Here is a 15,135-nt window from a genome sequence, read left to right on the forward strand (position 1 = left end):
GATTACTCAAAATAACTGAAGATACACAGATAACCCAAGCTGATAAAAAGAAGTTAGTATCTCGATTCAACAATCTACAAATATAAGGCCTTGAGATAAATAGGTGCTAGTAAAGAGAAATAAAACACAGTTCTTACTCTTAGGGAACTTAAAGTCTAGTGAATTTCTTTATTTTTTCTTCAAGTTAAGTTTAATTTAATGATTCAATTCAATCACTATTTATTAAACAGACACTTAGGCACCACCAGGTACTCTCTAAATCTATAATTTGAATGAATGAGGGAGTTTTCTAAATCATATATTTTGTCTAAAAACATGATGGCACACTTAGAGAATTTTAGTGATTCAGTTAAAACAATTAGTAATTTGTCTTTACTGAAGTATACAAAATATACCTATAAAAATCATCATTATTTCTGTATATTACTAAAAAAAAGAATTAGTAAACAAATTCCACTCAAAAATACATAAAATATCGGAGAGCTAACCAACCAAAACACTACTAGATAAATATGAATATACTTACAAAATATTATTTATAAAACTAAAGGAATATTGAAATAATCAAGAAGATCCATTATTTATAGCTTCCTTTTTTATTTATACCTCAATGAATCCCTCATTTTCTTCAAAACACAGATCAACCACCACAAAAAAAATCTAAATTTTTTTCTTTATCACTCTCAGTTGCTAAGGACCCTTCTCCATAACTGCACTTTGACTTTAAACATATATTTATTTAGTATTAATGAAGAGAGGAAAGAAACATGTTTATGATGCAAGGCACTGAACTAACCATTTTACAAATATTAACTCGTTCAATCCATTAATTCATTGATACATTAAGTCAGTATATATTTTTCTATATATACATATTTATGGAGGCTACTTTTCCTTTTCCTATGAGACTTAGTTCCCAAAAGGAAGAGAAAAATAATTTTTTGTAAGGAAAAAGGAGAAAATTCACCAGTGAAGAAAGTCTTTCTGGTAAAGTGTAAAGAGATACATACTGTTAGAGAAACAGATAGAGAATTGTTCTTTGATGAATGCTTTGAAAGGATCTATTTAAGGAAGAAATAACAAGTAATGAGGAGGGTTACAAGGCATTGTGGTCCTTCAGTTCATTTGCATATGGCTTATTTTTAGAATTGTAAAAGTTATAAAGCAAAGTTGTATATCAAATAACTGGAAGCCAGAGGAAAAGTAAATCAAAATACCGTGTTCATACATGATAGAAAGTTAGAAGTCTTAAATTTTTCATCAATATGTAAAGGTGAATCACAAACTACCAGGAATCACTCATTTAAGGCATTAGAACTATGCAAAAGTTGTCAATCAAGAAGCTTAGTAACATAATACTAGCAAATGAGTAAAGAATTTTTTATTTTCAGTCATTTCCCACTCTTCTTGTGACAGCATTTGGGGTTTCCTTGACAAAGATATTGGAGTGGTTCTCAATTTCCTTCTTTAGCTCATTTTACAGATGAAGAAACAGAGGCAAACATAGCTAAGTGGCTTGTTCAAGTACAAATAGCTAGTTAGCATCTAAGGCAAAATTTGAACTCAGACTCGATACTCTACTCATGTACCACCTAACCTTCTAGCTGCCCCCAAAACAGATTAGATGGCTTTAACTGTTGTGTTAATAATTTTGAGCGGTTGGAGACATGTTTTAAAATTCACTGGAAGAGAGCTGAATTCTGCTACCATTTGATTTACTGTCCTCTAGCATTATCTGAGACTTCAAAGGGGATATCTTTCAGAAGATAATGGTTTATCTCTGCTGCCTTTGCTGCTTTGAGAAGGAGAAATAGAAGAGATAATACAGATTTTTACATCTGCTTTGCTTATAAGATAGGATGTGAGTGTTACAGTGGATAGAGCATCAGGCCTGAAGTCAGGAAGACCTCATCATCTTCCTCAGTTCAAATCTAACCTCAGGCACTTATTAATCATGTGACCCAAGTCACTTACCCCTTTGCCTCAGTTTCCTTGTCTATAAAATGAGCTGGAGAAACCAATGGCAAACCACTCCAGTATCTTTGCTAAAAAACATTCCAAATGTGGTCATGAATTGTTGGACATAACTGAACAACCACAAAAATAAGAAAAGTCTTGACTAGCTGACTGGACATGATAAAATTCTATTGAATGAAATATTGGAGGGACTTGTCTGAATTTCTCAGAAAGATGTGGGATCTGATATGTGGTACGAAGTTTCAAGCTGATTGGACAATGGCAGAATCTTTTTGAATGAAATATTGGCTGAGTCTGTCTGAGTTTCCCAGAAAGATGGGGGATCTGATATGTGGTAAGAAGTTTGAAGCTGATTGGACAATGGCAGAATCTTGTGAAGAAGTTTGTAGTGAGAATGAATGGGAGGAAAGAGCTCAGAAGATGAGACTTTGCCTAGTTTGATAGCTTTGAGGATCAGAAGGAACAAAGGTAGCAAAGAAGTGGCTTTCCCTGGTGTAGATTGTTCCCAAAGAGACATCATGACTTTGCAGTCCAGAGTAGCAAACTGTGGTCAAGCACACAGAGTTCTCCACTCATATGCCCCCTGCTGGGTATAGAAGTGTTTGTCTCCTCTCCCCAGGACAAATTGCACACATGGGCAGAAGAGTGTGATCCATGTTTGTAGGTATTTTTTTTTCCTAATTATTTTCTTCTTCCTGAGTAACATGGTATGATTATTTTTTTGCCTTGTTAAACATGTTATATTTAAGAATCTTTGTTATATTTAAGTATCTTTATTGTGGATGGGAAGGGGAGAGATGGCTGATAGTTACAGTAGCTAAGTGTACTCCACCCCGCAACAAGGTTACCTTATAATACCTTGAGAGAATTAGAGTTTAGGCACAGGACAAAGATTTATCTCTGCAAATCTCATACTTGTAGCAACTGCTTCATTTTTTCATTTTTTGCCTCTATTCCTAGAGTCTAGTAGAGTGCCTAACACAGAGTATACACTTAATAAATGCTTGTTTAACTAAAATGTCCAAATCCTTTGATGAGAGATTCTACCACGAGACTTATACCTTAAAGAGATAATTGGTAAAATAAAATTCCCATATACACTAAAATATTTATAATAGCACCATTGTGTTATAGAAAGGAACTGGAAGCAAGCTAAGTGTCCATTGATTGGGGAATGGATAAACAAATTGTGATATATGAATGCAAGAACAAGTTAATGTGCTGTAAGAAATGACAATTATGATCAAAGCAAAAAAAAAATTACATGGACTGATACAGAATAAAAAACAGCCCCAAAACAACATACATAACTATAATAACGCAAATGAAGAACAACCTAAAAACAATCAGAACCGAATGATGCAAAATTACAAAGATGAAGCATGGCTCCAAAAAGAAATGTTAGAAGAATCCATCCCATTCTTTTGCAGAGGGGGAGATCCATAGGTGAGATACAATATACATTTTCAGATTTACTAACAAATCACTTAATCTATACCTGCCTCCGTTTCCTCATCTGTAAAATGGGGATAATAATAGCAACAAGGCCACCAGGATTATTTTGTGTTTGATATTGTAAAATATTTATAAAGTGTTTCACAAACCTTAAACAGCTAAGGAAATGCTATTGATGATGATGATGATATAACAATGATGATGTGATTCAGACCAGATCTTCTTAAGGTTTTTCCACTTATAACCTCTTTTTACTCAAGAAATTTTTACAAAACACCAGCTATATAAACATATGAATCAAATATTTTCTGATAATAAATCATAATTTAGCAAGCCTTATTCAGCTACAAGGCTGCATATAGGGTTGTGAACCACAGTTTAAGAAACTAATGTTTAGATCACGATGTTCCTCTCTCCTGAACGAGAAAACTTCTGTGAACTGACCCAGCCATTCTAGAGAGTAATTTGGAACTATGCCCAAAAGGCTATAAAACTGTGTCTATCCTTTGATCCAGCCATGTCTCTCCTGGGTCTGTATCCCAAAAAGATAATAAAAGAGGAGAAAGAACCCACATGTGCAAAAGTATTTATGGCAATTTTTCTTGTGGTGACAAAGAATTGGAAATTGAGTGCCTGCCTATCAACTGGGGAATGGCTGGATAAATTATGGTATCTGAATGTAACTGAATGTTCCAGGCTGATTTCAGAAAATCCTGAAAAGACTTACCTGAACTGATGCTGGGTAAAATGAGCAGAAACAAGAAAACATTGTGCACAGTGATGGAAGATGATTCCAATACATCTTGGATGTAAGACACCATCCCCCTCCAAGGAGAGAGTTATGAAGACTAAAAGTGGACTGAAACATAATATTCTCACCTTTTTGTAAATGTTTATGTATTTTTTTGCTTTTTCTTTCTTGTGGCGTTTTGCCTTTTGGTCTGATTTTTTTCTTTCACAACCCGAAAATATGGAAATATGTTTAATGAGCAGAAACAAGAAAACATTGTGCACAGTGATGGAAGATGATTCCAATACATCTTGGATGTAAGACACCATCCCCCTCCAAGGAGAGAGTTATGAAGACTAAAAGTGGACTGAAACATAATATTCTCACCTTTTTGTAAATGTTTATGTATTTTTTTGCTTTTTCTTTCTTGTGGCGTTTTGCCTTTTGGTCTGATTTTTTTCTTTCACAACCCGAAAATATGGAAATATGTTTAAAAGATTATACCTGTATAACCTATATCAGATTCTTGCTATCTTGGGGAGTGAAAGAGAAAAAAATTGGAACTCAAATCTTACAAAAATGGATGTTGGAATGAGATGAACCAAATCGGTTCCAATAAAGCAGTAATGTAGCTGGTTCAGCCACACCCAGTGAAAGAACTCTGGGAGATGACTATGAACCACTACATAGAATTCCCAATCCCTCTATTTTTGTCCACCTGCATTTTTTATTTCCTTCATAGGTTAATTGTACACTATTTCAAAGTCTGATTCTTTTTGTAAAGCAAAACAACCATTTGGATGTGTATACATATATTGTATTTAATTTATACTTTAACATATTTAACATGTATTGGTCAACCTGCCATCTGTGGGGGGGGGGGGAAGAGGGGAAAAATTGGAACAAAAGGTTTGACAATTGTCAAAGCTGTAAAATTACCCATGCATATATTTGGCAAATAACAACTATAATTAATAAAATATTTTTAAAAATAATAAAAAATTTTAAAAATGGATGTTGGAAACTAACTTTACATGCAATTGGAAAAATAAAATGTTATTGAGAAAAAAGGGGGGAAAAGATAGACAAATCATGTTATTATTTTTCATTAAATCTCCTCCCAAGACTGATCTTGTGTTCCAATTCAAATATGTATTTCCCTATTTGCCTTCTCATCAAATTTCTATTTCCATAATTACCTAGTTTTCAGTTCAATTTCACATCCTTCTTCCTTGCTCTTAGACTATTGAATCATGACAAATGGAACTCCACAAAGGGTCCTTAACTATATGGATATAGAGATAGATATGGATACAGGGTTGATATCTATCTTTATCTGTCAAACTATTCTTCAGCTACCAAAGATGTCAATCCAGAAAATACTTGAAAAGCTCTAGTACTCATAGCCTGGTATCACAAAGTTCTTACTTATGAGCCAAAACTTGCCTACCTTTTGTTTTCCCTTCATTTTTCTTGTTTTGCATTTTGAAGCAAAACAAAAAAAAAAGTCCATTTCCTCTATATGCCAAGGCTTCAACTACTTGAAGACAGTTATCATATTTGCCCTTATTATTCACTACTCCAGAACAAAGTAGCTAATTCTGACTTTTCATTCTAAATTGCCATTTCAATCTAAAAATGTGATTTCCAGAACACAATACTCCAAATATGATCTGAGTAGATTAGAGGGCAAAGAGACATTTACTTTCTGTAACCTAACTATTAAATTTCTATTAATGTCCAAGATTATGTTCATTTTCTCAAGAGCTGAGTCCCACTGCTGGCTTACATTAGGATTATGTTCCACTAATATCCCAAAATCTTTTTCTCATGAACTGCTGCCAAGTCAAGTCTTCCCCCCAAACTATCCTTGTATTAAATATTTTTTTAAATCTAATTGCAGAACTTTATATTTTTCACTGTTAAATTTTATCTTCTTGGTTCAAGAAATCATCTCAAATGTCAAAATTCAATCATCCATCTTCTCTAGTTGGCATTTAAATTTTCTCATAGTCTTACTCCAATCTGTATTTCCAACCTGAAATTACATTATTGCCCTTCACATATTCAATATTTCAATTTACATGTATTTTCTATTCCAACCTCCACCCCCAAATATAGCAATCTTTACTCCATGTTTTAGATAGGCCATCCTCTCATGCCTAAAATGTTCTTCTTCCTCACCTCTGCTTCCTGAAGCCTCTAGTTCCCATCAAAATTCATTTCAAGTTTCATATTCTCCAAGAAATTTTTCCTGACTTTATTTGGTAGTAGTGCTTTTCTCTTCTTCCCCAAAGATATATTTCTGTTATTCTGTGAATATTTTGATTTTATACATCTGTATTTGTACAACTCCTCCTCAACAGTCCTTCAAAGGATGTAACACCTTGAAGCTAACAAGTTTGTCCTTTTTGTCTTTCTGACTTTGTATACCTTGTAACTAGTATGGTTTCATAGTAACTAAGTACTGCTGGATAGATGTTTGTGGAAGTTTGTTGGACTCGCGATATTACCTGAACTTCATGATTTTGTATTTCTACTTAAAATTTTATAAATTATTCTCATGGATTAAAATGTTGAACAGACCAAGACCAAACAAGTCTTGCAACATTCTACCTGAGATTTTCCTCCCTTCATCAGGACGCAAATACCTAATGAGGTGATAATCTGCCTCATATTTTATCTTCTTGTCCTAAGGCAATGTCAAAAGAAATACATAATTTCCACAAATCAACATCTTTTATATCTAAGGAATTCCTATGATTGAGTATTGTAATGCTTTATTTTGAGGAGAGAAGTCAGATTAGTTACAGTGTAAATTATCTACAAGTACTATTCCATGATTTTGGATTTAAAGATGCTTTTCAGATAATAAATTCGATGAGGATCTCAATGACTATGATGCAGTATAAAATATTTTTAAGACAGGATCCCTTCCCTCAAAAAAGTGAATAATTGAAACAATGAAAACATATATGACATATATTCCTGACCAAAATATCAACTCTTTCCTTTCAACGCTATCAACTCTCTTCAACTTTTCAAATCCTTTTACATGTCTTGGCAAAATAATTTTATTCTATCTCATTTTTATCCTCATAACAATCCTGAGAGGTAAGTAACAATATTATCGCATTTTACAGATGCAGTGACCAAGAAGGACAGCAGCTAAATGACTTCCCCAGAATCATGCAGCTAATAACTATCTGGGGCCCAATTTGAACTGGGACCTGACATCTTGACCCCAGGATCACTATAGCCACTATACCACCTAACAGTGAGATAGATAAATTGATAGAAAGAGATATATGTACATATATGTGAATATATGTGCATGTGTGTGTGTGTAGAGAGAGAAATGACATGATTCTTCAGAATTGGCACTCTGTTAACTGATATATATATATATATATATTACTTATATGTGTGATAATAATCATATTGTTGTGCAAATTATATGTGTTTGTATGAATATACATATATGCACATAAATATACACACACACACATACATACACACACACATATTCCAAAGTCATGTTAGTCCTTGTAGGCAAGTAAAAACCTTTTGAACCTCATAAGGACTCTGGGAGAAAACTACTCCAGGTCTTATTATCCCCATTAAAAAAAAAAAAAAAATTGAAGTCGAGAGGTTTAAGTAACTTGTTCAAATTCTGAGATAGGACTCAAACCCATTTGCTGCTAATTCTAGTCCAGGATCATCTCCATTACACCATATTGACTCAATAAAATACCACCTTATAGAAATTAATTATACTGACCAGTATTTGTAAACCAGTGTTTTACTGAACCCAAAATTTTTAAGATGAAGTGTGAACTTATAGCAGACAGATATGTAAATGTGGCAAAACTACACACACTATACTTTCTTTTGACTGGACTATTAGATTATAGAATCATAGATTTGGTGTCAGAAGGGCACTTAGCAGATCTTGTAATCAACCCTCTTCATTATAGATGAGAAAACAGATTCAGAGGAGAAAGGAAGTGAATCTTTTAAAAAAAAATACATAGAAGAGATCAGACATAAATACAAAAAGGGATACAGACAAGCAGGACAATGGTGAAACTACCATATTAAATTTATATACATATATATATATATATTACTAACAGAGGTTCATGTTTTCATATGCAATGTCCTTTTTCAAGGCTTTATTTTTGTATGAAAAAATGTTCATGTTGATATTTGTCAAGTTTATAATAATAAAAATAAAAATAAATAAAAAGAAAGACTACCAATGAAAAAATAGAACCACTAAAAGAAATTTCTCATATTTCTTATGCATATCAACATCTTGCAAATTTCCTATAAAACTAATTTTAATATTGTTAACATAAGAATTTTTCTACTTAGACAAGAGAAGGAAACTCCAACTGAACTTTCTTATTTGGTTTTATAATATATGGTATGTAAAGTTGGATGGAACCTTAAGCTGGTGCTAATTTAACTAGCATATTTTACAAATGAAGAAACTGAAGCTGATAGAGGTACAAGAAATTGTCCAAGATTACACAAATAATAAGTGTTAGACCCAGAGTGAAAGCTTTTTCAACTTAACTGAACATTAAATTCCATCGGATCTGTCCTTTATGTTAGCTAGGCCCCATGCCTCCAATCTCCCCCTGCTCATATGCCCTCTTAGAATCTCTGGCTGCTTCAAAACTCTGCCCAAATGCCTTTCCTGGTTCCCTCCTTATATTTGTCTACTTATCCACTCTGAAAGTATTTTGTATGTACTCATTACTTTATGTTGTCTCTCATTAGAATGTAAGTTTCTGGAGATATAGAAACATGAACCTTAGTATCCCCATTACTTTGCACATTGTCTACCACATGGTAAGCACCTAACAAACACGAGTGTGATTGATGGATTTCCCATCTTATAACTCCCAATCCAATGCTCTTTCTTCTGATGACATATTTTTTTCAGTCTGGAAATGATGTGACATTTTATTATTCCAATCTGAAATATAAACCAAATTAGCTATAAAGAATATATTCAAACAAGTAAGCAAACAAATTGCAACTAAAGACTCACCTTTCAGAAATCAAATAGAGTGACTCAGGGTCATGTGATTGGGGACAATTCTAGCCTCCTGTTTTAGTAGTCACTTTACCCTTTGGGGTTCTATGGGTGTTTTGATGCAGTAAGTTTTGTCCTGGGCAACGTGCCTGGGTGCCAGTGAAATGTTCTGTCGCTAAGCTGTGCCAGGCCTGCTCTACAGCACTCCAACTTTCCAGACCTTCCTTTACCATTTGGAGCAAAGGAGTAATCCCCTGAGACTCAAGCAAGACGAGCCATTCTGTCCTCAAGGTTAATAAAGTTACAGTACATGTGAATGTCCTTCCATAAAACACAGCCATGTGAATGGATTGCTCTTTCCTACATCCAGAACATCAAAGGGTTAGGGACTACTTTGCACGGACTAGGTAGATTTTTAAAGGTCCCATTTTTGGCAGGTGTACGCTCCTCCTGGGGGAAAAGTCCAAACCACTTCAAAAGTTCTCAGCGTGAAGCATGGGAGGGGAGTGGGGGAAGGGAAAGAGAAAAGAGACAGAGACAGAGGGAGACACACAGAGAGACAGAAACAGAGATAGACAGACACAGAGACAGAGGAAGTGTGCCAAAACTTGGACTCTCACAAAACCATCAAACACCGAAACCTGGAAAGAGCATCTCTGAAATGACTAGATAAGTTATCCGGAGTTTTGGAATCAGCTCGCCAAGGATGACAGGCTGAGCGGACAGAGACTCTTCACCTCCCTTCTGTCTCTCTGACCCCCGCGAGACTCTTTAGTTTCTTCCTGCTCCCGACCCCCGGGCCCCTTCCCATTCCTCTTCCGCCTCTCCAACCCCCTCAGGACACTTTTGCTCCAGGTGGCGGGAGGAAAGGTGGGAAGAGAAGTAAGAAATGCGCAGATCTTCTCCCCTTCCTGCCCCCAGCCCCGCCTTACAATCATCCTCGGGTCACTTTCACTTAATTTCTCTGGGTCACTTTCACTTAATTTCTCCCGGGGGCTCGAGATTGTGCCCGAAGGAGCGGGAGACGGAGCATCTGCAAGCGGCCGCAGCATCCCGCAAAGCCCGCGCCTCCCGAACCTGGAGCAAGCTCCGGGGTGGGCCATGAGGTGCACAACTGCAGTCCCCTCCCCCCGGGAGGTTAGAGAGAGGCGATGAGCCCTCCCGGAACCCACAAGCACACGAGCGGCTGCAGCGAGAGGGAATGCTTGCTTTAAAAAGCTCCCCAAGTCCGCCAGCGGACTCCTCCGCTTTTAGGAGCGCAGGAGAGCATCGGGCAGCCCCGGGCCGCTCCCCGGCCGCTCCGACCCCTGGACCTGCTGCAGCCGCGGCCGCGGCGGCGGTCACCTCTGCAGGAGCGAGCCCTTCTGGCGGGCACGCGCCCTCTCACCGCCCCGCCCCCCCTGCTCCCCTCGCACACAGACTCTCCACCCCGCCCCGCTCGGAGCACTTTCCCCTCCCCTTCTCTTGCCCCGGGGCGGGGGCGCGGGAGCAGCAGTGGTGACGTCAAGGGGCGCGCGGTGGCAGCACCTCCCCGCGCGCTAGTTAAAAAGAAGAAGAAAAGAGGGAGCGAAACATGAGAGCCGGTGTGAGGAGCTGCAGCCGCGGGCAGAGGAGATCGCAGCATCTTCTGGATCCCAGCGCTGCCTCCGCCTCCGCTGCTGCTGCTGTTGCTGCTGCTGCTGCTGCCGCCGCCGCCGCTGCTGCTCCTCCGGTCTCACCTCCGCGGCTCCCGTTACATGGACAACAAGTGAAGTGGCGCTGCCGCCCCCGCCGCCGCCCCCGCCGCCTCCTCCCGCTCCTTCTCTCCCCCCCACTTCCACGCTGCGCCCGAAGCCCCCTGACTCACTTGACACTGGCACCGCCACCACGGAGAGCGTCCCTGGCACACATTAAACCCCTTCTCGCTCCCCGGGCTCCCCCGGGGCATCGGAGCCCCTCTCTGGGCGCCTTTCTAAACTTGTTACAAAGTTGCGCGGGGGCCTCCTCCTCGCTGCCTCCCCTGGCCTTTCTGCCATCCTTGCGGCCCCCGTCCCCCCCTCGCCTCCTCCGGGGGCCGTGCGGCAGGGCAGGGAGGAGAGCGGTCCTTCTTCTCCTCCACGCACGTCTCAGCCTTCTCCTCCTCCCGCCGCCGCCGCTGCTGCTGGGCAGATGATGCTGAAGATGTTGTCCTTTAAGTTGCTGCTCGTGGCGGTGGCTCTGGGCTTCTTCGAAGGAGATGCTAAGTTTGGAGAAAGGAACGAAGGGACGGGTGCGCGCAGGAGAAGGTGTCTCAATGGGAACCCCCCCAAGCGTCTGAAAAGGAGGGATAGGAGGATGATGTCCCAGTTGGACTCCCTAAGCGGGGCAGAAGCTGTCTGCGGTGCCTTCTACCCCCGGCTCTCCTGCTGTTCCAGGATTGACAGTCAGTCTCCGCTGCACATGGAGTCCAAGGTAGGCGACCGTCACTCGCAGGGGTGCAAACTTTGGCAAATAGGCAGTAAGATGATGAAGGGCGTCTGGCAGCCTGGGGGTTCCCTATGAAGGCTTAGAGCTGAGAGGCTTGTCTCAATTATCTTCCCCCCCTCTATTAAAACTCGAATTCTTCTTATTATTTTTTATGGATTGTGGGATGCCGAAATCGACCCCCACGTTCCCCGAGCCTCTGTGCACAGATTACCGTCTGGCTCAGAAAAGTTTGACTTCCTGCGAGTCTCTCATCCTCGCCTATGTGAACACTTGCAAAGTCTAGAGATGAAGCGTGTGTTTCGTATTAAATCAGGCACTGGCTTCGGTGAAAACTGTAAATTAAGGTGACTGTGGTTTCCGGTTTATTTTTCTGGGGATAGAAAAGGCTTGTGCCGTTTTCTCCACGTGCTTGGTTTAGGGAAAGGTTGGACTAGAAGAGAGGATGTAGGAATCTGGGTGGTTTGGGATCTCCAGCCCAGTCCAAGAGGGGAGTCTTGTACTTCGAATCTCACCAAGCTTGGGAGCTTTGAAAAGCAGGGAAAGATTTTCGCTGTCACATTCCTCTCACAAAATGGGGAAAAGATTCATTAGCGCTGCCGCACTCCCCACCCCACCCCCACATGTCATTGTAAATCCAGGCTCCGGATCGCAGTTACTTCTCTAGCGAGAGCTTTTGCTAGTCACTGGAAACTTTTCAAGACTGGTCACTTCATTCCGCTGGTGTCGATATATAATATCCATAGTACAATCGTTTCGAGAAATGCTCATTTCAACTCGGTTTAAAAATATATCTGTATATTTCTTGGCGTGCGCTGCAGTTCTGTGGGGGAATTTACTCTACACCCTAGGGGGGAAAGTGCCGGGATCACGTCATTAACAATCTCTGCACGTGAAATAAACAATCAGGTGTCTTACCGCCCCCACCCCTTTCCATTTTAGGTTTAATTAAGAATTCCTCTGTTACAACGCTGCAGTTGTCAAGGTCTGAGAGACTCTTGGAAAACTTGTGTTTCAGTCTTGCTGGCCCAAGCATAATAAAAAAAAAAAAAAAAAAATACCCCGGCTGAATCTAATTTTTATGCTTAGTTCACGGTAGATTTCACTCTATTCTCATGTAAACAGCTCTTACGAATCAACATATGTGTCTGGGTGGTATCTCTCACTTTGTTTTGTAACAAAAAGCCATATTGCATCATTTAATTTGCTCAAGTCATGCAAATAGGAAAAAATCAATAGGACAAAAAGGGGTCGACTTATCCTCCTCCCTACTAAACTGCTGCCCACACACAGAGCCCTGTTGCTTATGGCAAAAGAATAACAACAACACCATTGTGTTGTTAGTTGGTTCACTAATGGGTGAAACTAGAGAACATCATTCTCCTTCAGTCCCCAGCTCTGTCCAAATGTTCATGGCTTTTGAGGGAGCATTTGTCCTAGTCCCTCTATTCCCAGATGAGTGAGAACTGTCTTCTACAGGTTTTCAGCTACAGCCTCTCTCTCTCTTTATTCTTACCATATGCAGGAATCTGAGATTCTAAGCAGCATACATATATATATATATATATATATGTATATATATATGTATATATATGTATATATATATTCCTTTTTCCTACTCAGAAAGTAGCATTGAACTCTCTGATTCTAAGAGAATTCGATGACAAAGTAACTACATTTTGATAATGTTAATAGTCCTGAAAGGGGACCTCCCCCCAAAAAAAAAAGTCAAGAAATTCAAAGGAAAGCCTGGAAATGCATCCTTAAGTCACCCTCCTTGCCATGGACAATATCAGGGGACCAAGAAATGGAAAAACTCATGTATCTCTGAAGTCTTTGAGGAATAGGGGCATGTACTTGACTGAATTTGGCAAAAGGGTGGAGGGCAGTACTTTGTCCCTTATGACTTATTCGTGTTATAAAAATTATTCCCTTGCTTGAGATGGGTATGCCATTTATCTATGCTTCCTTTACTTACTCAAAGGATCATAGAATTAGATAGAGCTGGAAGAGACCCTTAAAAGATCATCTAGTCCATTTGGCTCTGTGCAGATGAGGAAATGGAAGCTAGGAAGAATGGCAACCTCTTGCTCAAGGTCACACAGGTAGCAAAAAACTGGCAAAACCAGAATTCTTCTCTTTCCATTTTTATTCCCCACCTCATTTTAAAAACGGGGTTATGTGTTGAAGTTTATTCTATTTGTTCCCATTACAAATAGTCTATAAATCCACTGTTCTCAAACCACTTTCAAAATAAGGAATAAGGAGTTATCTACTCTATAGAGATGTGCTTATTTATTTTTAAGACATATTTGTCTTAAGGTTTTAATGGTATTTTAAAATCATGTTATCTACCCATTAAACCTTGATGTTTATTCTAAGGCTCATTGGTTTATCATAAATATGGCTAGGTCACTTTTAATAATGCACATTCTAGCCATTAGAAAGGTGTCTTTAAAGTTCAGCATGGAGGTGCCTGAAGATCTTTGCAAAAACAGCAAGGAAATTGAGAAAAGCATTTTGCAAAATCCTCCTGATCTGTCATGACAGTAGCAGGCACACATTAACAAGAGACCAGAATATTAAAGTTACTGAGCATGCTCAGTTGGTTCTCTTAAGTATCATTTTTGTTTTAAAGTGTTTTATATTAGTATCAATATATCAAGGCATTCTGATAACATGTATATTTTTTCAAAACTTCAATAGTAAGCCATTCCACAATGAGAGAAGTGATACTGTCATAACTTTACCTTTTAACGAAGCTCTCTAACTTCATTACAACCTTCAGAATATTCCACTTACCATCATCCAAATGCATCAGCAACTCTAACTATCTCTAAAGCTTAACTTGTAGGTAGATTGACATAGAAGCCCCCCTTTCAGTGTATGTGTGTGTGTGTGAGAGAGAGAGAGAGAGAGTGAGTGAGAGAGAGAGAGAGAGAGAGAGAGAGAGAGAGAGAGAGAGAGAGAGAGAGAGAGAGAGAGAGAGAGGAGAGAGATGTGTGTCTCCGCTACCTTGGGTGGCTTCACAGCCAAGGCTGTCAAGGAATGGGTGAAAAGTAATTGTTTTCAAGTGTGCCCTTTTACAATCATGTGTTTGCTCTGGCTCTTTCAGGAACAAAGGCTATTGTTGGACACATCTAACTAAACAAATAACTCATCCTGGGCTCCCTTTAACAGCTGCCTTAATACAATGATCTATTTACATATTAGCCTAAAATTGAACTGAACTCTCTAATGACATAATCCAGCACTAGGATCCAGAAGAAACATGTGTCTAACCCAACAGCTGAACAACCTTGCAGACATATGATTTTTAGAAATAAATTCGGGGATTTTTAAAATCTTTTAATACACTGTCATGCTTTATCCCCAATTTTGTCAATTCATTGGGCTCCTGTGGGGTGCTGCTTTAACTTTCTTTGCTGCTGGCTAAAGAAAGAAATACAGAAGGTCCTTGTCACTGATTTTTACTGTTTGTTGA

At 39.0% G+C, this 15,135-nt stretch overlaps 1 protein-coding gene across 3 annotated transcripts in view; it reads left to right on the plus strand.

The window, feature by feature from the left end:
* The first annotated feature begins 10,772 nt into the window (after positions 1-10,772).
* HHIP (hedgehog interacting protein) overlaps positions 10,773-15,135 on the plus strand; it is a 131,908-nt gene continuing 127,545 nt past the window's right edge. For 2 of the 3 annotated variants that reach the window (XM_074275661.1, XM_074275659.1), the window contains exon 1: positions 10,781-11,639. In XM_074275661.1, coding sequence (XP_074131762.1) covers positions 11,358-11,639 — 282 coding nt within the window. In that variant the 5' untranslated portion in view covers positions 10,781-11,357. Of the gene's footprint in view, positions 11,640-15,135 lie in introns of all 3 variants that reach the window. The other variant, XM_074275658.1, reaches the window with a different exon arrangement.

This window comes from Sminthopsis crassicaudata, chromosome 6, assembly GCF_048593235.1.
Source record: "Sminthopsis crassicaudata isolate SCR6 chromosome 6, ASM4859323v1, whole genome shotgun sequence".
NCBI classification, from domain to species: Eukaryota; Metazoa; Chordata; class Mammalia; order Dasyuromorphia; family Dasyuridae; genus Sminthopsis; species Sminthopsis crassicaudata.